Genomic DNA, 26821 nt, shown 5'->3' with positions numbered 1-26821 from the left:
GGGAACAACGCACTCTTGATCTCTGCCTTATTAGAACCAACACTCAAACCTTTATCTGAGGCACAGGGCTCTGCTTAAATTAGATAATTTCTATCTACCATAGAAGCAAATATGCCTCCAATTTTAAAAATACATTATTTTTACTTTCTTACTTTAACTTCTAAAAATTATCTGTATTTTGATTTACATGCATAATGCATAAATTAGAATTAGATCTATTGTATATGTTGTCCTATTTACTTGAATAAAAACCCTTATTTAGAAATACACATTCATCATGATAAATAATCCCATATTGTTTTTAGTGATAAAACTCAAGCTGCGAGAAAAATATTTAATCAGCCTGACTTCATAACCATTATAGAAATGAACTGTGTATCATCAATGATACGAGTTCTGACAGGTCTTCTTTTTCAATCATTGGTAAGAAGAATTTGTTTGTAGCTGAAATATTCATGATTATTTCCTGTTTTAGTCTGTTCTGGAATAAAATAAAATGAATAAGTATAATTTATAGAAAAAAGCATGACTAAAATATAATATGAACTTATTTTCTATCACCAGTACTTTTTCCCCAGTGAAGTTAAAGTATCAGTATCATAGTAAAATACAATGCTGCAAAGAGACTGGAATGAGCCAACAGGATAACTTAGAATGTAACCACTCTTAGGTCTTTTCATTTTTCCTCCAGAAACTTGTCAAGATCTCTAGAATATTTTTATCTTAATTTTTTCTGTCTAATTTGTGAACAGAGACAAGGCAGAAATATTAGTCCTGAAAGGCTGAGCCTTTTTTTTTTTCAGTACTGGGGTTTAAACTTAGAGCCTTGCTATGCAAGTGTTCTGCCTTTGGGTCACACCCCCAGCCCTTTTTGCTCTTATTTTTTCAAATATGGCTAAGCTTCAGCCAGCCTGACCTGTGATCCTCCTATCTACGTTTACCTCATGGTTGACATGGCAGGCACACACCACCACATCCAGCTTTTTTATTGGATATAATGTTATCTCCCTAAATCTTTTTCCCAGGCTGGGCTTTAATCCTGATCTTCCCAATCTCACAAATAATTCTGATTATAAGCATAATTTCCTCACCTAGCATCGCCAAGGCCTTGAGTTCAAACTTGAGTACAGCCAGAAAACTTTACTTGCTACATAGTATGTCAAGGTAAGTCCTTAGCCATTTTATTGTCAGCAATATTTGGCTATGAAGTTCTGTCAAGACAATTAGTCTATTTGGGAAATTCTCCCTTTGAAGCATTTGATCCAGAAGCATCCATTCTTCCTGCAAAAATCTGTAAGTCAAAGACAGTAACTTTCTGGTTGAAAGATAATCAGCCAAATCTGAAACCTTTGTATATGAATAGAAAATAAAATTTCATAAATAATTTAATGTGCTCATTAAAACATAAACTACCTCAAATATAATATATCAGTTACTAAGTAGGCATGTATCTGTGAGTGTGCATGTGTGTATATGATGGGAATAGATTATACATTTCACTAGTGTTTCTATATTTAAATGAGAAAGTATGTTTTATAAATTGGTTTCATTTACTCATTTTTTGATTTATCTCAAACCTAATTGGTTAACTCTTTATATAATTACTTAATCACAAATAAATTGACCAGCTCTGCTGTAAAAAAAGACTAACTTCTGCCAAACTTTGCCCTTTACCCACTTACTTTCACTTTTTTACCCAGTTCTCCATATAAAAGCATTGTTCCCTACAGATGTATTCAAACTTAGTACTTTTTTAGTCATTTAAATTATCCTCTTTCTTGTCACACCTAGGACTAAATCTACAGGAAAAATCCTAGCATTTATTGTGTGTGCAACTTCTTGTCTCATTTAGTTATTTGTGTAGCAAAATAAAATAAATACCTGTCAGGCTAGGAGTATAGATCACTGGTAGAGCACTTGTCTAGAATGCTCACGGCTCTGGCTCAATACTTAGCACAATGAAAAGAAAAAAAAGGAAAAAGGAGGGAATGTCAGAGAGAGGGAAGGAAGGAAGGAAGGAAGGAAGGAAGGAAGGAAGGAAGGAAGGAAGGAAGGAAGGAGGGAAGGAAGGAAGGAAGGAAGGAAGGAAGGAAGGAAGAAAGGAAAGAAGGAAGGAAGGAAGGAAGGAAGGAAGGAGGGAAGGAAGGAAGGAAGGAAGGAAGGAAGGAAGGAAGGAAGAAAGGAAAGAAGGAAGGAAGGAAGGAAGGAAGGAAGGAAGGAAGGAGGGAAGGAAGGAAGGAAGGAAGAAAGAAAGGAAGGAAGGAAGGAAGGAAGGGAGGGAGGGAGGGAGGGAGGGAGGGAAAGAAGGAAGGAAAGAAGGAAGGAAGGAAGAAAGGAAGGGAAAAAAATGCTATTAGAGCCAGGCATGGTGATGAGAACCTTTAGTTCCAGATATTTGGGAACCTGAGTTGGCAGGATCAGTTGAGCCCAGTAGTTCAACACTAAGGCAGGCAAGTACAATTTTTATCTCAAAACAAAGCAAAAACAAACAAATAAATAAAAACATACAGCAGAATGATTTGCTTCAGGTTGTGTTGATTATGATGGATGACTATAAAACGTTTAGACTTTACTCTCTATTTCATGTTAGCTTTTCTCCCAATGCATCCTTTATTTTTTCTCATAACTTCATGACTCTTCCTCAACTATATGGTGACATGATGACAACTCTTCCTCTGAACTCCTCTCAAATGTGGACATTCTTTTCCTTTCAATTCACATGCACACATTGGCGCTCTGTCTCTGATGCCATCCATCATCTACTCCTACAGCATCAACCATATCATTATATACTTATGACACTTAAATAAGTATTTTCAGCCAGAGTTCTATCCTGGGCACTAAGTATAATCTGTGAATGTCTACTGAAAATGTTTACATAAATTCCTTCATCACCTCTATTTAATAAGTCACAAGCCAGATCCATTATTTCTCGCTACCATAACAATCCCAATAATTGCCAGGCACTAGTAGCTCAGGTCTTTAATCCTAGCTACTCAGGAGGCTGAGATTTGAGGATCATAGTTTACAATCAGCCCAGGAAGGCAAATCAATGAGACTCATCTCCAATTAACCACCAAAAAGCAGAAAAGAAGCTGTGGCTCAAGTGGTAGAGTGAGAGCTTTGAGTAAAAAAGCTAAGGGACAGTGCCCAAGAACTGAGTTCAAGCCTGCTTTGTGTTTTGTGCGCTGTTCATAACACATCTTAAACATAGTCAATTGTTTACACGTGTCTATGATTTTTCCATCATGTCTCAGTTCCACGTGTATTTGACAAGTTTTTTTAGTTCTATGAAAATGAGACCATCTTATCTCCTGTACTAAAAAGTTTCCCTTGATCTATAATGTACATTAAAATAACGCCCAAGCTCCTTACAATGGAGCACAAGGCTCTATGTATAGCTTCACTTTCACTTTAAGTTTTCTTCAGGAAATTCTAGCCACACTGACTTTTTCCCCAACTTTTCAGATTTTGCTTAGCTAATTCCCACTCATCCAATATTCCTGTCCCTCTTTATTTCTTAAGAATATTTTCTCTAGCCCCATTCCTTTTACTAAGTTAGGAATATTCTACTAAGCATTTTGAGTGTTCTTTGCATTTTATGTTTGAAACATTTATGAATAATATTTTTACTATCTGTCAAGAATTCATTGTATAATGTAATCCACCACATCAACCAGAACAAGGTAAAGAAGCACATGGCTATATCCCTAGATGTGGAAAAGGCATTCGATAAAATCCAGCACCCATTTATGCTAAAAGCCCTGGAAAAACTGGGATTCAAGGGAACATTCCTGAATGTAATAAAGGCAGTCTATGACAAACCAACAGCAAGCATAATTCTAAACGTTGAAAAGCTAAAGCCATTCCCTTTAAAATCAGGAGCAAGAGAGGGATGTCTGCTCTCTCCTATCCTCTTCAACATAGTACTAGAATTCCTAGCCAGAGCAATTAGGCAAGAAGAAAACATAAAGGGGATCCAAATAGGAAAAGTTGAAGTAACTTTCTCTCTTCGCAGATGACATGACCCTATACCTAAAGAACCCCATAGACTCGACTCCCAAGCTACTAGAGCTGATCCAAAACTTTGGAAAAGTAGCAGGATATAAAATAAACCCACAAAAACCAATGGCTTTTCTATATGCCAATGACCCAAAGACCAAGGCCAAAATAAGGAAAGCAACTCCTTTTGCAACAGGCTCAAAAAGCATGAAATATCTAGGAATAACCTTAACTAGAGAAGTGAAAGACCTTTATGATGAGAACTTTAAAAACATGAAAAATGAAATTAAGGCAGAACTAAGGAAATGGGAAAACCTCCTATGCTCCTGGATTGGAAGAATTAATATAGTCAAAATGGCAATATTGCCAAAGGCTATCAACAAATTCAATGCAATACCCATTAATATCCCAACACCATTTTTTAATGAAATAGAGGAGGCAACCCAGAAATTGATATGGAACAATAAAAGACCTAGAATAGCAAAAACAATCCTAAGCAGAAAGAACAGTACTGGAGGAATTACAATACCAAATTTCAAGCTGTATTACAAAGCTATAGTAATAAAAGCAGCTTGGTATTGACACCTGAACAGGCCTGAAGACCAATGGAACAGAACTGAAGACCCAGAAGTGAACCCACAAAACTATGCCTACTTAATCTTTGATAAAGGAGCTAAAAAATAGGATGGAAGAAAGATAGCCTCCTTAACAAATGGTGCTGACAAAACTGGTTCAACACCTGCAACAAACTAAAACTAGATCCTTATATATCACCCTGCACCCAAATCAATTCCAAATGGGTCAAAGACCTCGAAATAAAAACAAGATACCCTGAAAACACTACAAGAAGGAATAGGAGAAACATTTGGGCTCCTTGGCACAGGACGGAACTTCCTTAATAAAGGCCCAGAACTGCAACAAATCGAAGAAAGGTTGGACAAATGGGACTGCATCAAACCGCAGAGCTTCTGCAGGGCAAAGGATATAACTTGCAAGATAAACAGAAAGCCCACAGATTGGGAAAAGATCTTTACTGGCCATACAATGGACAAAGGCCTCATATCTAAAATATATGCAGAACTGAAAAAAATAAATTCCTCCAAAACAAATCCTCAAAGAACCAACAGCCCCCTCAATAAGTGGGCTAAAGACCCAAAAAGAGACTTCTCTGATGAGGAAATGAGAATGGCCAAGAGACATATGGAAAAGTGCTCTACATCACTGGCCATAAAAGAAATGCAAATCAAAACAACATTGAGACTTTACCTCACCCCAGTAAGAATGTCCATTATCAAGAAAACTAACAATAACAAATGTTGGAGGGGATGTGGGCAAAAAGGAACCCTACTTCATTGTTGGTGGGAATGTAAATTTGTTCAGCCATTCTGGAAAGAGGTATGGAGATTCCTCAGAAGGCTAAATGTAGAGCTCCCCTATGACCCAGCAGCCCGACTATTGGGCATCTACACAAACGATTACAAACAAGAACACACTAAAGCCACCAGCACAACAATGTTCATCGCAGCTCAATTTGTCATAGCTAAAATATGGGAACCAACTCAGATGCCCCTCAGTAGATGAATGGATCAGGAAACTGTGGTACATATACACAATGGAATTTTATGTCTCTATCAGAAAGAATTACATTGCCCCATTCATAAGGAAATGGAAGAACTTGGAAAAAATTATACCAAGTGAAGTGAGCCAGACCCAAAGAGACATGAACTCTATGGTCTCCCTCATTGGGAATAATAAGCACAGGTTTAGGCTAGTCATAGCAGAGGATCACAAGAGCCCAATAGCTATGCCCTTATGAACACATAAGATGCTGCTAAATGAAATTAACTCCATGTTATGGAAAAGACTGTTATATCACTGTTGTAATTACTTTCAACATGCCATGTGAAACCATAGCTTCTTTTCTTTATGATCCTCTTGTATCCCCTTCCTGTGGTCATCCCTGCACTATCACTGTATCTCATCTGAGTACCCTGGATACTGTATATACTGGTATTAGAACCAGGGAAGTGAAAGGGAATATCAAAATTGAGAGACAAAGTATAAAAAGACAAATGACTCCAAAAGCAATAATTGAAAGACCATTTGGTGTAAACCAACTGAACAACCCATGGAGGGAGAGGGGAAAGGCGAGGGGGAAGTGAAGGAGGAGGCAACAAATAGTACAAGAAATGTACCCATGGCCTTACATATGAAGCTGTAACCACTCTGTACATCACTTTGACAATAAATAATTATTATGAAAAAAGAATTCATTGTAAAATGAATGATATTTTTGTCTTCATTTAGTAAATAAAGCTTTGAAAAGTTAAGGAACTTGTCTTACTTAGGTCATTTAGATAACATATTACAAAATTTGAGTTCAAATAAAGCAATCACAGAACAAATGCTTTGGACTTGTAACTTCATTAAGACAGGAACTATATCCATCTTGATCAGTTAGGTTACCTGAACAGCTTTTCTGCTTTCTGGCACTTAGGAGGCACTTAATAAATACTTGTTTACAGAATACGCTTATGTATAATCTGACAGTTTCTGGTTTTGCTTCCAATGGCATCAGTGTGTTTCCTTCACAGCACTTACAGTCTACAAACGTACTTGTACATGTTTGATGAAATCTTTTATTATTGTTTAATTCCCTCACTGAACTCAAATAATTTTGAAGGGCCAGGCTACCTTTCATCACCATTGCATATCTCCATCACCCAGCACGGTAGCATACAATAGGTTCTCTGCAAATAACTGTTGAATAAATGTTTATTCATGTCATGGCTTATCTTTGTGCATCTGTCTCTTACCACATGTTTTTTTGTGCATGTCTCTTTTTCTTATTGCCTTGAAGACAAGAAGGCTTTGATGAATGACATGTGCCTTAAGGAGTCTTAGTGGATTTGTATGTGTTTTTAAAAAGTAAATGTGGAGGGCTGGGAATATGGCCTAGTGACAAGAGTGCTTGCCTCGTATACATAAAGCCCTGGGTTCAATTCCCCAGCACCACATATATAGAAAACAGCCAGAAGTGGCACTGTGGCTCAAGTGGCAGAGTGCTAGCCTTGAGCAAAAAGAAGCCAGGGACAGTGCTCAGGACTGGCAAAAAAAAGAAAAAGTAAATGTGGAAAATTGAGCCTAAATCTTTAAAAGATACTTTGAAAGTCACAAAGCTAGTAAATATTCCAAATTAGATCCCAAATAATTCAGCAAAGCAAATAAATTTTTGTATGTTATGGTATCTATTAACTAGAAATTGTTTTAATGATTACTTCTTAATATTCTTTCTGTCACTGACAGTGTCAGCATAGTATGGCATCTGACAGATTTAAATCATGATTCACACTACATATTAGCTGTGTAACAGTGACATAAGTTCTTCTACCTTCCATTTCTTTAATTTTTCAATTTATATAATTTGATTTATCTTCTGGAGTAATAACTAGGATTATGAAAGATAATTCATAAGAATGTCTATCAACCTTAGGGGGAAAAGAAATGAAGATGGAGTGTGCTGTGTTAATAATTAATTACTGCAAATGTATAACCATTCAATCATTTGTCTGGATCTCACTCAGCTAAAATCCAGTCACACGTTCTGATGCTGGTGGTAATGAAATGTGTGTGTGTGTGTGTGTGTGTGTGTGTGTGTGTGTGTGTTCATGTGTGTGTGAGAGTGATTATAAAGACATTGTTCCTTTCAGAATTTGAAATGCACTGAATCTATAACTTTTTCTTTAGTCAAATTATCAGGGTTGATTTGCTTTTCTGGTTTGCCAATTTGTTAAGTAATGATGATAAATTAATTATATTGTACTTTCTATTGCTGTAAAGCCCTGTTCACCTAAAAGAGAATTTTGTTGTCTTGTTCCTACTCATAGTTGCAATTATCTGATATTGAAATAAAGATGCATGCTTGCAATGGGGAAAAGCCATTACGACTATTTATATCTGCTTGTTAGAATGTTCTGTATTATATGATTTGTTATCCTTTCAAATAACGATTTTAAAGTCTTATTTTTAGACACATTTTTTTGCACAATAGTAAAACAGTAAGTACAAGAGAGAGCTTGAGTCTGTCACCATTTCCCTTTTCCTAATAAGCTTGTTCTCATAGAGCAAAATTAAAATTTTCATTTGTCATCAAACACTATCTTTCTCATCAAGAATGAATATAATATTCCTTTCATTAACCAGAATTAATTTGTTATGTTCAGCTGGTAGAAACTGATTTAGAAGTTGAGGATTTAAACAGTTTTCTCTACAAATGTTACAATTGTAAATATTTACCACCAATATATTTTTTCCAGTTGTCAAGCAAAACTCACATTTTGTTTAAAATATACAGATACTATAATTGAGGGCAAAGAGGTCATCTTTTTGTTTAAATCATATGGATAATTGCTCCATTCTCCACTTCACTTCACATGAAGCAACTAATTGAGTGAAATTTCACTGAACATTTCAGTGGGAAAAAAAAGTAAAAAATGAGTGTTGATTATCTTTAAGCCCAAACAAGTGGCTAATTGCCTGAAATTACCAGTTGTTTGGTCATTCAGCTCTGGTACATTTAGACATAGCTGTGATGAAATTGGAAGAAAGAAAAATAAACATCCCTTTAAGCAGGCCCACCACAGTGCTCAATCATACACAGTAAGTTAAAATTAAATTAAAATCCTCACTTTTCTCTCATTTCTGTCTTTATCTCTCAAAGTAAGTTTATGTTATGAGGATCTACGTGTAGAATTATAAATGAGTTGACAACAGCTTAGCAGCCTATTTTATTTCAGCCAATTCTGACAAACATCTGCTTTGGAGACAGAGAAACAATAAACTAGAATAAACTAGAAATATGATGATTAACTAGAAATATTTTCATATATATATATATATATATATATATATATATATATATATCAGTTCTATTTAGCTAGATAACAGAGTAGGAAGCCAGGACAAACAAATGACAAATGTGTAGTCACATTGAGAATTGGGGGGGAAAGGGTGGTGTTAAATATTTACAAATGTAAAAGAGGTCTGGGAAATCTTAAAGTCTATGACTGTTTAAAAGTACCCCAAGGGTGAGTGCTGTCTAAATTATGATGAGAAACAAAATGGATGTTTAGGAATCCAATTTTCCCTTTTGAACTGGCAAATAAACCTTATTTCACTGACTTATACTACTTACAAAAGCTTTCCAAAATCCACCCATAGATTCACTTTGCCATATAGCCAGTGTACTGATACCATTTTGTAAAGGCAGCTGTTGGTCTGATTTAAAGAATCTAAAAAGGGAAAACCTTTAAATCTGTCTTTAGTTTAAATAATTCTGACTTTTCAGTGCCATGGAATAAGGAGATAGGTTGAATAAAAAAATAAACTTCTCATTTACCCTAATTATGAACTACACCTCATCTTATTTAGTATGACTTGATTGTAAACACTGAACAGTTATTTTATGTCCCCTCCCAGTCTTGCCTGGTATCTCTCCAACTATTTGAAGACTTGTGTTTAAGCTAACTTTTCAGTTCACTTAAGCTTCTTTTGCAAGGGCAATTTTCTAGGACTTTCAATGGAATCACTTAGACTTGTTTACTGTGGATTTTCTGTAAATTCATATTTCATATTCATTTTCATTTATTCATTTCATATTCAAATTTCATATTTCATTTGGGTAACAGACCTGAAAACTGAATTCACTGTTTCCTATAGAAGATATGATAGAAACCTAACTCAGGAAGAATTTATCAAGATTACCCCTCCATGCTTTTATGCTATTCACATATCCATATAAGATAGTATTTGCTATATAAAAAAAAGGACATTCTACTATTGCCATTTTTACCTACACCTCCTATAAGCCCAAACATGATTATTTGCTATGTTTGTACATAATCAGTTCAGAACCACCTTGTACTCATTTATGTAATCTGGTATTTCTCCATAAGTGAGTTGGCCTTTAATCAAATTTGTCTTGTTTATTTTCTTTTTTGCTTTTTTTTAATTCAAATTTTTATTATCAAACTGATGTACAGAGAGGTTACAGTTTCATACGTTAGGCATTGGATACATTTCTTGTACTGTTTGTTACCTTGTCCCTCATACCCCCCTCCCTCCCCCCCTTTCCCTCCCCCCCCAGGTGTTCAGTTCACTTACACCAAACAGTTTTGCAAGTATTGCTTTTGTAGTTGTTTCTCTTTTTTTACCCTGTGTCTCTCAAATTTGGTATTCCCTTTCAATTTCCTACTTCCAATACCAGTAAACACGGTTTCCAATATACTCAGATAAGATTACAGAGATAGTATAGGTACAACCACAGGAAGGTGATACAAGAACATCATCAATAATAGAAGCTACACATGCACATAGGACGTTGAAAGTAGTTACAACTGTGATATAACAATTGTTTCCATAACATGGAGTTCATTTCACTTAGCATCATCTTATGTGTTCCTAAGGGTATAGCTATTGGGCCTTGTGATGCTCTGCTATGACTTGCTTAAACCTGTACTAATTATTCCCAATAAGGGAGGCCATAGAGTCCATGTTTCTTTGGGTCTGGCTCACTTCACTTAGTATAACTTTTTCCAAGTCCTTCCATTTCGTTAAAAATGGGGCAATGTCATTCTTTCTGATAGAGGCATAAAATTCCATTGTGTATATGTACCACATTTTCCTGATCCATTCTTCTACGGAGGGGCATCTGGGTTGGTTCCAGATTCTCGCTATGACACATTGTGCTGCGATGAACATTGTTGTGCTGGTGGCATTACTGTGATTTTGTTTGTGGTCTTTTGGATAGATACCCAAAAGTGGGGCTGCTGGGTCATAGGGGAGTTCTATATTGAGCCTTCTGAGGAATCTCTATACTGCTTGCCAGAGTGGCTGAACCAGTTTACATTCCCACCAACAAATGTCTTGTTTATTTTCATCCACCACAGCATGTCAAGGTTCTTAGAAATCCCAATCTTATCCCACCTCCCAACACTTAACCCTGACAAAGATATAGTTCATTAAACTTGTAGAAATTCCTTAGAGAATGTCTCAAATATGATACACCTATTTGGTGGGTGTGCACACTGTCAAAACATTAAGACATTCAACATTTTCCACTCCTATGTTCCTTAGTGATAGCCTAACAAAACCCAAATATTTCTAGACAACATTACCTGATTCTCAGGTCTCTGTTGATGTTCAAAGAGTGGAAGGCAACAGCAAAGTCGCAAGCTGGAGTTGGCTCTATGGCAAGATGCTCTACGTTGTGCCCTTCTAGAATTCATTGCAATCAAAGAAAGTACTGTCTGCTAGTGTGTTTTATCTGTGGTAGAGCCTGTAGAAAACAAAACAAAACAAATAAATATCATGTGAAGAAGTGGAGGAGCTGGGAAGCATTGCAACTTAATATAGGAGGAAGGGAAAAGGATGGGATGAAGGAAAAAATTCCCAGAATTTGAGACCTCACCTAACTTATTTTTTCTGAAGATGCAGAGAGAACTTTATGTTAACTAAAAAATATAACGTGTGTGTGTGATATAACGTGTGTGTGTGTGTGTGTGTGTGTGTGTGTGTGTGTGTGTGTGTGTGTATTTAAACCCAGCAACCATTAGGTCAAACTTTTTCTTTGACAACAGGAAGAAACATTGAAGAAAGGTTGAATGAATTTCCACCCTTATAAAACCTAAGTTTTTCATATCCCTAAGGCACAGAAAAGGAAAACAGACCTCTTCCTCTGTTTTTATCCTGAAATATTACTTATCCTTATCATTTCTTACCTAAATTTCTGGCATTTACATCTCAGAACTCTGTCTGTTCCTATGCAGCTCCTGACACAAATGTACCCTTCCTTCCACCTCCACCTAGATCTTCAGGGCCACCAGCCAATTGGCCATGCCCCCTCTATCAATAACTAGATGTTCCCTAATTATATATAGAATCTGGATGCTACAAATATCAACATGAACATTCAATTTAGACTGTGAACCCAACTGACAACATATGGTGTCACTAGCCTTCAGTACATATTAAATTATAATAAGCCAGCATATTATATCAATGTAAGTTTGCGATCAAACTTTAAAAGTAGATTGTGGAAGATTATTAAGGGACTGAGGAGATTACAGTAATTTGCCAATTGAAAAGATACTTGGAGGTAGGTTTGATGGTATAAGCTATAATCCCAGCACTTGACTGAGGCAGTATCCTGAGTTTGAAATTAGCCTGAGCTACGTAATGAGACTCTCTATAAAACCAAGGGAAGACGATATAGCTCAGTGGTAGACCACTCTTCCAGCACGCACAGCTTCCTGGGATTTGATGTCCAGTACAGAAAATAATAATACTTGATATTATGGATGGACAATACTTATGGGACAGAGGATAGCTGGAGTCTGACACTGAATTTATATTTTACTTAAAATGGCTCATGGCAGCTGACACAAAACTAAAGATGTTGCTATCATCAATCATATATTAAATTACTTCATTCAAATATTTATTTTGTTTGCACAATCCCTATCTTTATTTGAATGTTCTTAAATAATCAGGTTGAAAATAGGTCTGACTCTTAGAAAGGACTAGTGAGGAAGATTGCAAAAGATTATGTTGCACAAGCAGAGTTTCATTCTAAGGACTGTATAGGTGACAGACATTTTATTCTACCAAACTAGTATGTCCCTATCATCCCTAGTAACGTAACCTAAAAGATTAAAGGTAAATATTATTGCTACCATAACAAATAATCATTCTCATAATTCATTGCCCAAAAGTACACTTAGAAAACATATTTGCATGAGGTATTAGGATAAATTGCTCAACCACTAAATCTATGCCTGTTAGTTACTCTGAGCTATAAAATTTGTGGCAGATATGAATAAAACAATGAACATAGCACTCAATTTTATAGATGAGAGTGGCTAGGTTTGAAGAAGGAAATTTTAGAAGAAAGGGGAAAATTAAACATAGAGCTCCCCTATGAACCAGCAGCCCCACTTTTGGGAATCTACACAAAAGATTACAAACAAGAACACACTAAAGCCACCAGCACAACAATGTTCATCGCAGCACAATTTGTCATAGCTAAAATATGGAACTAACCCAGATGCCCCTCAGTAGATAAATGGATCAGGAAAATGTGGTACATATACACAATGGAATTTTATGCCTTTATCAGAAAGAATGACATTGCCCCATTCATAAGGAAATGGAAGAACTTGGAAAAATTATACCAAGTGAAGTGAGCCAGACCCAAGGAAACATGAACTCTATGGTCTCCTTCATTGGGAATAATAAGCACAGGTATAGGCTAGTCATAGCAGAGGATCACAAGAGCCCAATAGCTATGCCCTTATGAACACATAAGCTGATGCTAAGTGAAATTAATTCCATTTTATGGAAACGACTGTTATATCACTGTTGTAATTATTTGCAATATGCTGTGTGAAACTGTGGCTTCTTTTCTTAATGATTTTCTTGTATCCCCTTCCTGTGGTTGTCCCTGCGCTATCATGTATCTCATCTGAGTACCCTGGATACTGTATATACTGGTATTAGAACCAGGGAAGTGAAAGGGAAGATCAAAATTGAGAGACAAAGGTTAAAAAGACAAATGACTCCAAAAGCAATACTTGCAAGACCATTTGGCATAAACCAACTGAACAACCCATGGAGGGAGAGCGAAAGGGGGAGGGGGGGTGAAGGAGAAGGTAACAATTAGTACAAGAAATGTACCCATGGCCTTACATATGAAGCTGTAACCCCTCTGTACATCATGTTGACAATGAATAACTATTACACCTGATACTGGAAAGGGCACAAAATTAGAATTTACTGGCTATTGATGGATGTCATTCATCAACATTTTCCACAAGTCCTGTAACAATCTCTATAATAGATCACAGTTCATACATCTCAGTCCCCCCACTACCCTGCTAGGTGGGTAATGATCTTCTCATTTCTCATATGCGGAAAGTGTGGAACAAAGATGTAAAATACCCCCAAACTACTCTAATAATAATTGAATTTAAGTTCTGAAAAAAAGAAAGGGGAAAATTAGGATAATTAGTGTGCTAGATATTTTTAAATAAGTTACCTAATATGTCCACAAAATTTTACAAAGTAGATAGCATCAAACCTATTGTATGTATCAGATAAGAAAACCTGAAGCTTGAAGGAGTTAAGGGGCCAGTGATAATTTAGTGCAGAGCTGAAATTAGAATTGAAATATATCTCAGTCTAAAGGCTGTGTCCTTGCTACTAACTTTCCACTGTGGGAAAGGGAACAAGATTACAAATAACAAGGCAAAAACCCAGAATCTAATTTCCAATAAAGTGGCTACTCATTTTGTTCTCTACTATTTTTCTCCACTGCCTTAACAGTGCAATAAAACAACATAGATTCTCTGCTTAGTTCCAAAGTATATTTATATCATTGACACTGCTTCTAAACAAATTATGTCAATAAAATTGAGGAAGATGTTTGAATTTCTACACCCATAAACAGAGGTCAAAGAAATGACTTCTATGGACTAAGACTTACTTAGAACTGTTAGCTTGAAGCATCTAATATCATTAGTATTCCAAGCCCCCAAACTGAGCTTGTGTGTTTATAATCTAATCATTTATACTGCCACATACACTCTTGGGAATCTCTTCTAAAAATGAAATTAAAGAAAAACAGTGTCAGGGTAAATTATAAATGATTAAACATGAGCTGTCATGAGCCTAGCATTAATATTCCAATACCAATGCACAATCAACTAAAGGTCTTTATTGGCATTGTCCATTGGTTGATAGTTTGATGAATTTGGTGAAAAACAAAGATTTTACAAACAAAGCATGCATGCAATAATAATCAAACATTTCAATCTTTAACAGACAGGTCGTTCCTGAAGACAGGTCTTGTCAACCTTGAAAACAACTGTAATTTAGCCCTACTTCTCCCTCTGTCCTTACATTGTTTTCCTTCACTGCTCCTCCTTCTGTGGAACATCTCCCTTTACATACAACTCATTTTACTCCTGTTCCATTTCACTAGGGCAACTGTCCTCTCCAACTGTACTAATGACCTTCTTCTAATAAATCCACATTCTCTCTTCATAACATGTCTCCAACTTGTATCCCCTCTTTAGTTTTTCTAACACCATCTATCTAGAATTTCTTCTTTTGTCTCCACCTAGTCATTCTTTATCCACTTCATCATTCTTCTACACCTTTCTGTAAACCTAACTTTTAATAATCCTGCTGTTTTTTCATTCTTTTCTTTTCATGGCTTTTTATAACGTCTGTGTTGATAACAGCCAAAGAGAGATCTTCAGGCTCCTTTGGCCTAAGCAGTTTTTGACAAAAATATTTACATAACTACTAATCATTAAGGCAGTTTTCTCAAGTTGACACAGAACTCATCATGGTTTCCTCCTAAATATCCCTTTCCCAAGTCCTCCTGCCCCAGTTGTAACATTTCCCCATCTACCATTCATCATTGTATCCATTATATCACATCAGTCACCTCATCCTATCATTTTTCCCCTTCTCACTGTTCTTAACTTTCTAAATCAGTTAGAAGCACCTGTTAATGCCAGAGCTTATAACAGTAAGGAAGGCTACCAATAGCACTTTATTATGCTGCCAATATCTCACTAAGTCTAAACACATCCATTCCCTTGACTACTGAACAAGTAGTCAATATTGATATTAGCACTTGGGTGGCTCTTCGTGCTTGCCACTAAAATCTGTTTTAAGGATGTAGTAGGGGCTGGGAATATGGCCTAGTGGTAAAGTACTTGCCTCATATACATGAAGCCCTGGGTTCGATTCCTCAGCACCACATATACAGAAAAAAAAATACCAGAAGTGGCGCTGTGGCTCAAGTGGTAGAATGCTAGCCTAGAGCAAAAAAAAAAAATGTAGTGGTTTAGACTTAACATTTCTCCTTTCAAGTGCATTGTTTCGATCATGGTCATTCTGGTAAGGCTATGTAACAGGCTCTACTGTGCAGTAAAATTTATTGATGTTTTGACATGTTTGGAAACCTATGGACTCCCTGTTGACTTGGGCTACAACTCCCTTTGAAACCTAGTCAGGGAAAAAGTAGAATAGTCAAGAGAATTTCTCTCTCAACTTTTCTATCAACAAACATCCCATCATCTATCACTTCAGTTACGCTTTTGCAAATTGTTCACTTTTGTCATAGTCCTTAGCATGGCCATCAGTATGGTAAAACCCAAGCGACCAATTGAAATGTCTATACCTCATGAAGTACTTTGTTAAGCTCCTGAATGTAGCTGTGGGAGTGGGGTAGGCAGATTTACTATTGGTTTAATATAAATACTTGGTCTCTAATCTCAACTTGCTTTCAATGTCAGCTAGTACCAACCCTATCTTCTTCTCTTTGTAACAGGTATTTCAAACCTGCTCTATTCTTTTTTCACCATGCCTCTGTTTCTTCAGACAATCTGAACTCTTACTATAAGGAAAAGCCAAATTTTACAATAATACAATCCCTCACAATTTCTACCATGCTATCGCAAATCCCATACTCTTGGCTTTTGATTTTTCATCACAATAGAGGAAGTGACCCACCTCTGGTCTGAGGGTAATACTTCAACATGATTCTAAATATTTTTATTGTGTTTAAAGTTTTAACAATATGACAGAGAAAAATGAAAGGTGACAGGTTAGTGCCTCTTTCCCAGATGGCTAGGGTGGGCTTCTCTGAGACATGGTAGCTAGCTGTTTTCCCCACAGTGCACAATCCTTTCTGAGTATAGCTTCAGTTTTCCCTGAATGATTCTCAAGCTGAGAAAGAAACCTAGGATGTACATGTTCTCCACTGTTTCACTAGTAGACACTAGCAGTCAGTGGCCTCAAGACAAACCTGAAGATCCCAAACCTTTGTCCCTACCCTAGCTATCAAATATATACTGTCATTGACCCATATCATCCATTTTATGGCGTGAAATACCCACAGGGGACTGGTATAACTAGAGAAACTTCTCATCTACCCATGATTTCTGTCTGATCACAACACAGCATCAGAACACATATTTGCTATCCAAGGGAAAAGATCAAAGTTCCAATTTCAAAGTATACTTTCTATTGAATTCATGTTGCTTTTGTACCATTGTAAAGTAGAAAAAAATCATTAATTAACAATATAGTAAGCCAGACACTGAAATGTGAAGGTAGTGGCTGTGCTTTACTCACAGTTATACCAGTGTACATAGTACCGATAAAGCAATACATACAGTAAAAACAATTATTGAGTAAATTTTTAAAGAATAAGAGACACAAGAAGACAGAAATAAAAGTTAGAGAAAACTGTCAAAGGGGTTTTCATAAGAAAATGTAAAAATGGTACAGTCTTTAGAAAAGAGGTACTTTTCTGAATCTCCTAGCATGAAAAATTTAATCACACATTCACTTGTAAAAGAGTGTATCCATTGTAAGATTATTTGAAAATGTAGATAAATTATAAAGATAAAATAATCTCTCAAAGGATCATCATTATTTTTATTTTATAATATTTTATATTATATTATTTTATAATAAAAAGTTATTATGAATATTAGAGCAACCTATTTATCGACTTTTTAGCATGATTATGCTTTAGGAATTCTGACTTCATCTTTATAACATTGTTTTCATTCTCACGGGCTTCCCTTGTTTTTCAAGCTAATGTTCAGAAAAGTTCATTTTTGTCAACCAACATCTGTCTTTCTTTAATATCAAGTGCCTCCTGAAAAATCTTTTAGAGTCATAGAAGAAAGCTGATCAGTATCTTCCTTTTCTCTACACAAGCCTCATTCATTTACTTGCAGACAACAAACTGTATTATTGCTCATCCTTCTCTTCTTCAGACAGAATAGCCTTAATTGTGTTAAGGCCTCATCTCCATTTTGATAATTATTTTGGTTTGTTTTCAATACAGTCCCTCCAGTTTTTCCAAATCTTAGCCCAAACAGAATACTACTTCCACTAAATAAATAAACCAAAACCCTTTTAATACTATGAAAAAGATATCCATTTTAGATGATGGGAACTTGCATTTTAACAAAGTACTAGGAGAGTTTTTGCCTTTACCGACTTCTATTAAGACCACACAGACAAAGTCTTTTTTTTACCCTTTTTAATACGTGCCTGAAAATGAGAGTATTCAGGGTTAAAAACACTAATAAATTAGTCATGGTATGCAATTTGCAGCTCTTTATCAGTGTCACTCTTCTTATTCACAGCTAGATTCCATGCAAAGACATTTTAAAGATAAATAAGGAATTTCTGCAAGCAGATTGATTTCCTGCTGATTCACCCTGCCAGATTCAGGCTGTTATTCTTTCCTGAATAGTTTTGCATTACTCTATAGCTCTTTCTCATTTTTTTTCCTTTTATCATTGTAAGAGTTGGAATTCAGGGCCTTATGCTTGCTAGGGTGGTGCTTAACACTTGAGCCATGCTTTTGCTGGTTATTTTGGAAATAGGGTTTAATACATTTTTATGCCTGGGCTGCCATGGAACTATCCTGCTGATCTCACCTTCCTGAAGAGTTAGGCTTATAGGTACAAGTCACTAGGCCCTGACTTGGTAATTCTTTTTTTTTTCTTTTCACTTTTTTTTAGCTCACATTAGTTATATAGACAAGTGTGCAATGTTCCTTGATCAAAAACTCCCTCTATCACTAACCCCACTTCTTAAAATATTTTAACAGGTTTCATTGTTCTGTTTTGATACATGTGTACAAAGTACTACAGTCATATTCACCCCTACCACCCTCTTTTTGCTTTCCTCCATGACTCTCTTATAAGTGGCTTCTCAAAAGTCTGTTAATCCAAAATATTTGAGACAATCATTTCCATGTAATTGTTATTCTAGGCTTTCTCAATATCTTTTGTCTCAGCTTTATACCTAATCCTCTTATGAAAGAACAATTTCTTAGCCTCTCGTGTTTATCTTGTTTATAGCTTCCCTCCTTATTAGCAGCCCTGAGAAGAAAAGGATCTTCAGAAGGGTGGAGGAGGTGGGCTGTGGTTAAAAGTTGTCTGTCACTACCATAGCCACATCTGCTCAACATATACTGGAGAAAATATATACCATACAAAAAGAATAGTACATTAGACAAGGTTAGGCTGCCTAGCTCAGCTGTAATAGAGCAAGATGGCATTTTGCCTTGTACTTAAATCTTCTTTCTCTCATGTGGCTTCACTTTGATGATACCTAGACCTCTGTTGCCTTTATATCATCTCCCCTACTTTGCAGGTTCCCAACTTTCTGGAATATACATCTGTGTGCTCCAAGTATTTCTCATTAACCTATGGTGTTTGCTCCTCTCTAGTCTACCCTTGATAGACTATTGGAATTGATCTAAGAAAATAACTCATATTAAGAACAGTTTAATTAGATGATAAAGGCCTAATTAAGTTTCTGCTTAGTAAATGAGGACCATGAAAAGAACCTTAATCATCTTCTTAATTCTAAAGTGTGACACATTTAGGTTCTGTAAGGGGGAGACATTTGAGAGAGAGATTTGGGTTTTTTCCCAGCACTCTGTAAGCCATATTCCACTAATGACAGCCAGACTCTATTGAGCTCACGAACTCACTTCTCTTTATTTTTACTCACCAAACCCCGCACCCTGGCAAATAAGTCAATGACAGAAAAGGACATCTATAGCTTATCAAATATTGCCTCGGGTATCCCTTCTCTTTCTTCCTCTCCCTAATAACACAATTCACCCTGTTTGGCAAGCACTTAAGTGCTTGGGAAAAGAGGTCTGTGTTATTAATTATGTATATATACTCAAGAGCCTTTGCAATAGGTTCTTTTTATAAATTGAAAAATAAGTAAACCAATAAAAGGATCACATTGGTTAGTACTTAGGGGAAAATGAACATTCTGGGTTCCCTGTCCTTTTGACTACCACACTCCTAATAGTATCCAATTAGTGTTTGTGCATTGCTAGGAAAGGCCAAATGTGAATATGCTTCTCCAGGCCTCTACGCAGTTCTTGCAGAGATTCACTCACAGATACACTAATCAAATTATTAGGCTGCACTCTACAACTTACATACATTGTAGGGATGGCATTTTAAAATGTTAATACCACTGACAAATCCAAACACATTTGAGAACAACTCATATATGCTCAATTGAGAGCATTGAAGTTCAAAGTATGTTTAATTCTTTCTCATAAACACAATTCTGAAAGTTTTTTTTTAAACGAAGAAAGTCCATTTTCTCTGTTGTTATGAACTCAGATAATGGATGGGGAACGTTTTTTTATTATTTTTTATTATTACCCTACCTTTGGATTTTTTTTCTTGCTTAAGATACAGTTTATCTAGTACCTATCATAGAAATTTGAAATTGAACAGTCCTACAAATCATCCAAATGGGGTTTTTGATGGAAAAATATTTGATAGCATTAAGCATGACAATTTCTCCTTAGTGACGAGTTAAATGGACTTATTTTATAGACTGTCACCCATTGCTTTTAAAATTATTTCTGTTTTTGTACTTGCAATGAATCACTATTAGCTTTCCATCTCCCTTTCTGTCTCTAGGTCTCTTTTCTCCCTCAGGCTCACACCTACATATTCATTCATAGTGCACATTGTCATAGACTAAATGATCATTCTTTGCAGCTGCTGTATCCAATGACCCCCTTTTTTTCTGAGTCCTCTGAGTCAGCTTGAGGTGCTAGAACCCTTCCTGCCCATCTGCCTAATTACTGAACAAGCACTGCATCAGAAATTGCAATAAGTAATCACACAAAAGAAGTAGAAAGCATCAATTCTCTTGGGAGGGAGTGAACAAATAAGCAGAGACTACGAAGCATGTTTCCCTTGGATTTTAGCTGATATTTGAAATTAAATGAGCAGTTTCTTAAAAGGCAGCCAATGTTTTTTATTTTTTTAACCTGAGATCTATAGTGCATTCTGCAACAGTATTTCTTAGCACCTGGAAAAAAGGGAATGATATATTGCAGCAGTAAAAACGAAAATGCTAATGCACACATGAGTAATGTTTTCCTCCTCTGAACAGCATACACTAACTCAGGCAATGTAGAATCATTTACTGATGCATGTTACCGATTTAACTTCAAATATCCTTTAAAATTAACAATCTATTTAACATTCCTGCAGAAAATTATGGCCACAAAGGTGAATGTTATTATCTCCCTTGAAGAAATATGCCTCTAATTGGTGAAATCTCTTAGAATTTCTATCAAAACCAGAAATCTAGGGTATACTCTGATTTGACAAATAATTGACAAACATGAATTGCTTGGCTCAATTTTATCCCAATAAACTCAGTGTGTATATAAACACATATTCCCAGAGCTTCTCTCTGTGAGGAATGCATGAGATTCAAGCTTTCAGTTTAGTTAGAGGATTTTGGTATCCAGCCTAGCAGAATCTGTTGTGGTTTTAGAAAGAACAATAATTTTGGGGGGGCAGATATAATGTTTAATTGGTTTCTAGATTTTGTTTATTGTTTCCATGACTGTAATCCCTGGGCTGACTTCTACATTGGATTCTGAAGTGAGAACCAGACACCAGAGAAAATACTGAATTGAAACAGCAGCACTCCGTTTCCTTATAACTGTCAGCTCCTTTCTTCTCCTTGCAGATTAATAGAAATAGTTATTTTGATTATTTAGCTATACTCTGCTTACTACTTTACACCCTATAAAACTGGCCAAAGGGGTGAAATGTGTTCCACATCTCAGATACTTTTTAAAAAGTCTAATTTGCATTATGTGATCAATAAATACTTGTTGACAGGAGTGTCAATTTTCAAAGGAAATCACAAGCTCTAAACTAAATCCTCACACTGCTATTTTGCCTTTCTGGCTTTGTCTTCTCAAGTTACAAATGGGGTCTATTCCCTAGAGCTGTAAAGAAAAATCAAATGGCTCATACTTGTGAAGCAATAATAACAAAAGGGCCTGAGGATAAAGCAGCCCACAAACCAGAATTCCTTGTTTTAAAACTTACCTAAAAGCTCAGTTTACTGTAACCAGATACAAGGTATAGAGGGAGGTAGATAAAGCAGTTCATTATTCATCACTTAAGGCAGTTATAAAAAGGACACATTTTCATTAACAGTGGGTTGAATTATTAGAAAACCTAAGCTACTCAATGCATATTCAGTGTTTTCTCTGTTCTGCTCTGCTAAACGAATAGTGCGGAGGTGGATAGATTGCTGTTAAATAAGATTCCAGTTGAGAATTTATTTTTCTGTGAGCTCATACCAAGAACTAGAAACTTCATAAGTATTTAATTTCAATCATCTTTTTAGCAATATGAAGTTTAAGTTTAGACAAAAGATTAAAATTTGCCTAATCTTTTTTCCAGTACCAGAATTCAAACCTGGGGCTTCACCCTTAGTTGGCTTGCATGATTATGACTAGAACTCTACCACTTGAAACATGCCTCCAGCTCATCTTTATTTGTGCCAGTCCTGGAGCTTGAACTGAGGGCCTTGGCCCAGTCCCTGAGTTTTTTGCTCAATGCTAGAATTCAACCACTTGAGTCGCAGCTCTACTTCTAACTTTTTGGTGGTTCATTGGGGATAAGAATCTCATAGACTTTCCTGATCAGGCTGACTTTGAACTGTGATACTCAGCCTCCTGAGTAGTTAGGATTACAGCTGTGAACCACTGATGCGTGGCTAAAAATCTACCTTATTTAGCAATAACTCTGAGCAGGTAAGTACTTTCCTTGCTCATGTTTCTCCCACAAGGTACTGCCCCATGATATGCCACTGTCACTGCTTTGCATCCATCCCATTGCATGTCATTTTGTTTTCTTATCTTCTCCTCATTTCCATGATATTTATGTTTTAATACCATTTCATTAAAGTCCCTTTGCAATCTACTGTACAAGTAGCATTCAAACAACTTTTAAGGCATTTCTTTTGTTCATCCTTTCTGTAATTGTTATTTTTCTCCTTCTTTCAGACACTAAATCCTTTTGAGAGGAATGGTAATTAGAAAGAAAGTAACAATATTTTATTTCTTACCCTCTTTTTGCTAAGATATATGTTTATAATATATAAGAACTTTAATTCTTCTGGTGATAAATTCCTACCTCTATTTCCTGTTCAGAGTTTCATCTCCTTTGTTCTTAGCATCCCTATTACTTACCTTCACATTTTCTGAAATAATTCTTCTGTTCTTATTTTCCACATTGTTAAAGTCCTATTGTCATTTTCTTCTGTTTTATTATCTGCAGTTTCAGGTTATAATGGCTTACCACTCAGGAGTTTCAAGACTCCTTTACTGACTTGCTTAGATGTAGGCAAAATTGTTTCATTGACATGAGAACCATTTAAAATAAAGCAAAGACAACTTTTCTGGAACTTTTAAATGCTTTTCAAGATAAATACTGTGTCCCTAGTTAGGAAAAAGATGATAAAGTCTGGATATTATCTTACTCATCATTTACAGGAAGGAAATATACTACCCACCTTGCCTCATAAATCACAATCCCTTATGGAGAAGGTGTTTAATAGCAGCTGGGCTAGAACAGAAATGAGTCAGTGTGCTTGCTTTTATTCCCCTATGCATTCTCCTCTTGTTTTTTTTCCTTCTTGGTGGGACTCTTAAGTCATTATAATAACTCTTCTCAAAATCTGACATCCTACAGTCCAATTGAGGTAGGTCAGCTGTCCTCAATAGTTACATAATAATCTTCTGTTATATCTCAAAACTTTACCTATATGGTCTCCATGCCATGGTGATCGAGGTTTGAGGGCTCACAAGTAAGCCAGTTTCCAAACCACACATTCCACTTTAAGATTTATAGAGAGCCCTTATAGAGGGAGACTACAGGTAATAATCCTTTAACTTGTTGTCTTATAGTACCTTACATGTGTGCAATGATCACAAAAGTGTCGTGACACACCAATGCCCTTCATCATGGAATGGTTGCCACTTTGTGCCTTTAAAGTTGATTTGACAATCCAAAAGGAAGAGAATGAATATATGCTGAAGGCTCCTTAATGGAAGTTTCCATTATTATTACCAAATTAGGAAGAGGTAAAGCAAAAGTGGTGATGGTTGCTTTCAGTCAAAGTCAATTTCACATTGTGGGCAATGAAAGAATTTTTATTTTCCTATGTTTAGATACTATGAAAGTCCAAGAGTCACCAAGACAATAGTTTCAGAAAGGTTTGGGACATACAAGTCAGCCAGCCTCCTAGTCACATTTCCCAGGGCTCACATTAGATAGACAATAGGAATTACACTATTCTTATTAAGCCACTCAACTGGAAAATAACAAAACAAAGAACTGGCCAGCCATGGATCCCCACAGATTTCCTAACCCTGTCCTTTTCATCCCCATTCAGTATAGGAAAATAGATTTTAAAAAATTTTGTAAATTGGCAGCAAGCCATTGTAGAGGAAAACTTGCTAACTACAGCTAAAATCCATACTATTAAACAGAAGGTTGCAGAAGATTGGGAATTTTACCAAACAGTAATTAAAGGGGCCTTTGTAGCTGATGCATCAGAAGATGGAGCTGTTGCTTGGAATGATGAAAGAAGATAAAGAACAAATGTTGTGTGTGAAGAAAACAATCTATAAATGTTTGACATAATAGAAAACTATACTGTTACCATGAAGTTATTTAAGGATACTGGCTCCATGGAACAGAATTCCAGTGATTCTCTCTTCCACAAGCTACACATCATAGAATTTGTTGAGTATTAAAAGTATTCCATAGAAGCTCACAGTGAGTCTATTTTAACCTCTAGTTATTCTGTTCAAGTATTTATTTAAAGGTTGTGTCCAATAAAAGAGAAAGAATAGCCTAGACTAAAGCCTGCAGATAAAAAGCTGTGCCCCATGTTAGCAGAGATTATGGATATCATAACACTCTCTAAAAGAAGTAATACTGAATAACCTTAAGAACTTTGTAAAATTAAAACTGTCTTTTATACATGCTTCACCTTCAAAGGGCAGGAACAGAGCTGGGCAAAACAAAAAAAGAAGTCATCTGTTTAGAAGTTTTTTCATATGAAAAATTCAGTAAGAATTTCCAGGAGGTCCAAAATAAAAGCTATCTTAATCATAAATACTCCAAGTTGAATATATGAGAGAGCAAGTATTCCATTTTATAGATTTCAGAATGTAAGTAAAGCATTTGAAAAATGGGTATTGTAGTTATAATCAATGAGATAAATTATTTAAGAGAATTATTGAAGCATTTCCCAATGAACTATATGGATAAGAGGTTACTATTTAATCCCCTTAACCATTTGAAAGTATCAAGCTCTTTATTGCTCCAGAAATTTTCATACAAGTTGCCTATATAAATATTCAGGATTATTGTAAAATATTTCTTGATAATAATACAAAACCAGCACTAGAAAGTAATGAGAAGGTAGGCATTTTTCATCTATCAAATAACTCAAGAAAATAGTTTGCAATGACAAGAATTTTATAAAACATGAAAAGAGTAAATTTAAAATTATCCAAAGATAGGCACTTATCTATCTGGTAAAATTCAAGAGGCATTGGAAAGGCATATATGCCTTTAGCTAAAGCAATGTAACTACCTTCTTCGCTAATGGTGGAAATCTCATCCTTATGGATTCATTGTTTTAAGGTTTTCAAAGCTGGTAGGTTTCAGTAGTTCCACCATACTGAAGTTAAAATTCAATTATTTTTAGGAGGGCCAATGTCTGTCTACTTAGCAATAAACAAATAAACATAGAAATTTGTCTTCTGTACTTGCAAATAGTTGAGAAAATGGCACTGTGTGGGTTGGAAAGGACCCCTATGGCAAGCTTTCAGCAAGAGACAATAATAAAATATAAAGAAGGAAGAAAAATTTCCTTACTTCCCATTTGTTATTAGTTGGCCCAGACTGTAGACATGACAGATAGATGAGGTGGATTTCTCGTAAAGGCAGAATGATAATAGAAATAAAGACATGGATGTAGGGGCTAGCACTGTAAATATGAAGAACTCTGATGCCTCAGATAGAACTGAATGAGAAAATGATGCCGAGTGAAAAGACAAGAGAGCTGAAGTAGTGGGAAGGAGTTGAGGGGTGTCATTCATAGCAATATCTACTTGTCAAGGTCAGTATGAGGGCTGCTGAGAGCAAAACTGATGAAGATAAGATTGGTGTTTGAGAAATACTACAGAGGTTTTTGAAAGAATCCCAGCTTCCTTTAGTGACACTTGACTGCCCAGATATAAGAAAAGAGAAAACAAATGTAAAGTCTAACAAAATCTCTCATGTGTCATCTAAAATCTGCAATTGAACCGGTGGCTTTTTATATGAATATAGAGAAGACATAGTTAGCAATGAAAATTGAAATTGCTCCCACATGGTCACATTTGAAGAAAATCTTTTAGAAGGAGTATGATTCTATTCTATATAAGAATGTCGAAATGTAAATAGATCTAAACAGCTAATATAAAAAGTAGAAGGTGGTGCATTTGTTCCTTGATTATAGTTTAACAACATTGTGGTAAATTCAGTCCCGAAAGCTGACTTTCACGGTTCTAATTTATACTGCTTTAGCCAAAGTTTTAACTATAAAGCTGCAGCAAATTACCTTAATCCTAAAAACAACTCATTAAGAGAGACCCTTAAGGTTTTGATAATTATTTAGGGTTGTGATTGTCATGAAAAATAGTTATAAAAATAAGACCAAGTTAGCTAAAAAATGCTATATGCCTTTTAGAAAACCCAAAAAAATTCATTTTGTTTTCAAGATGTGAAATGACTGACATACATATTTAACTTAAAACTACATCTGACAATTCTTAAAATATTGTTCAGAATAGTATAAGGATCGAAAG

At 35.7% G+C, this 26821-nt stretch overlaps 1 protein-coding gene across 3 annotated transcripts in view; it reads right to left on the bottom strand.

Annotated features, from left to right (window-relative positions):
- Rps6ka6 (ribosomal protein S6 kinase A6) overlaps positions 1–26821 on the bottom strand; it is a 192338-nt gene that overhangs the window by 140155 nt on the left and 25362 nt on the right. For all 3 annotated transcript variants that reach the window (XM_048336024.1, XM_048336028.1, XM_048336025.1), the window contains exon 2: positions 11178–11338. In XM_048336024.1, coding sequence (XP_048191981.1) covers positions 11178–11288 — 111 coding nt within the window. In that variant the 5' untranslated portion in view covers positions 11289–11338. The remainder of the gene's footprint in view (positions 1–11177; positions 11339–26821) is intronic.

This window comes from Perognathus longimembris, chromosome 28 (genome assembly GCF_023159225.1).
Source record: "Perognathus longimembris pacificus isolate PPM17 chromosome 28, ASM2315922v1, whole genome shotgun sequence".
Taxonomy (NCBI): Eukaryota; Metazoa; Chordata; class Mammalia; order Rodentia; family Heteromyidae; genus Perognathus; species Perognathus longimembris.
The sequence above is the reverse complement of the archived record's forward strand: the minus strand, read 5'-3'. Positions and strand labels throughout refer to the sequence as shown.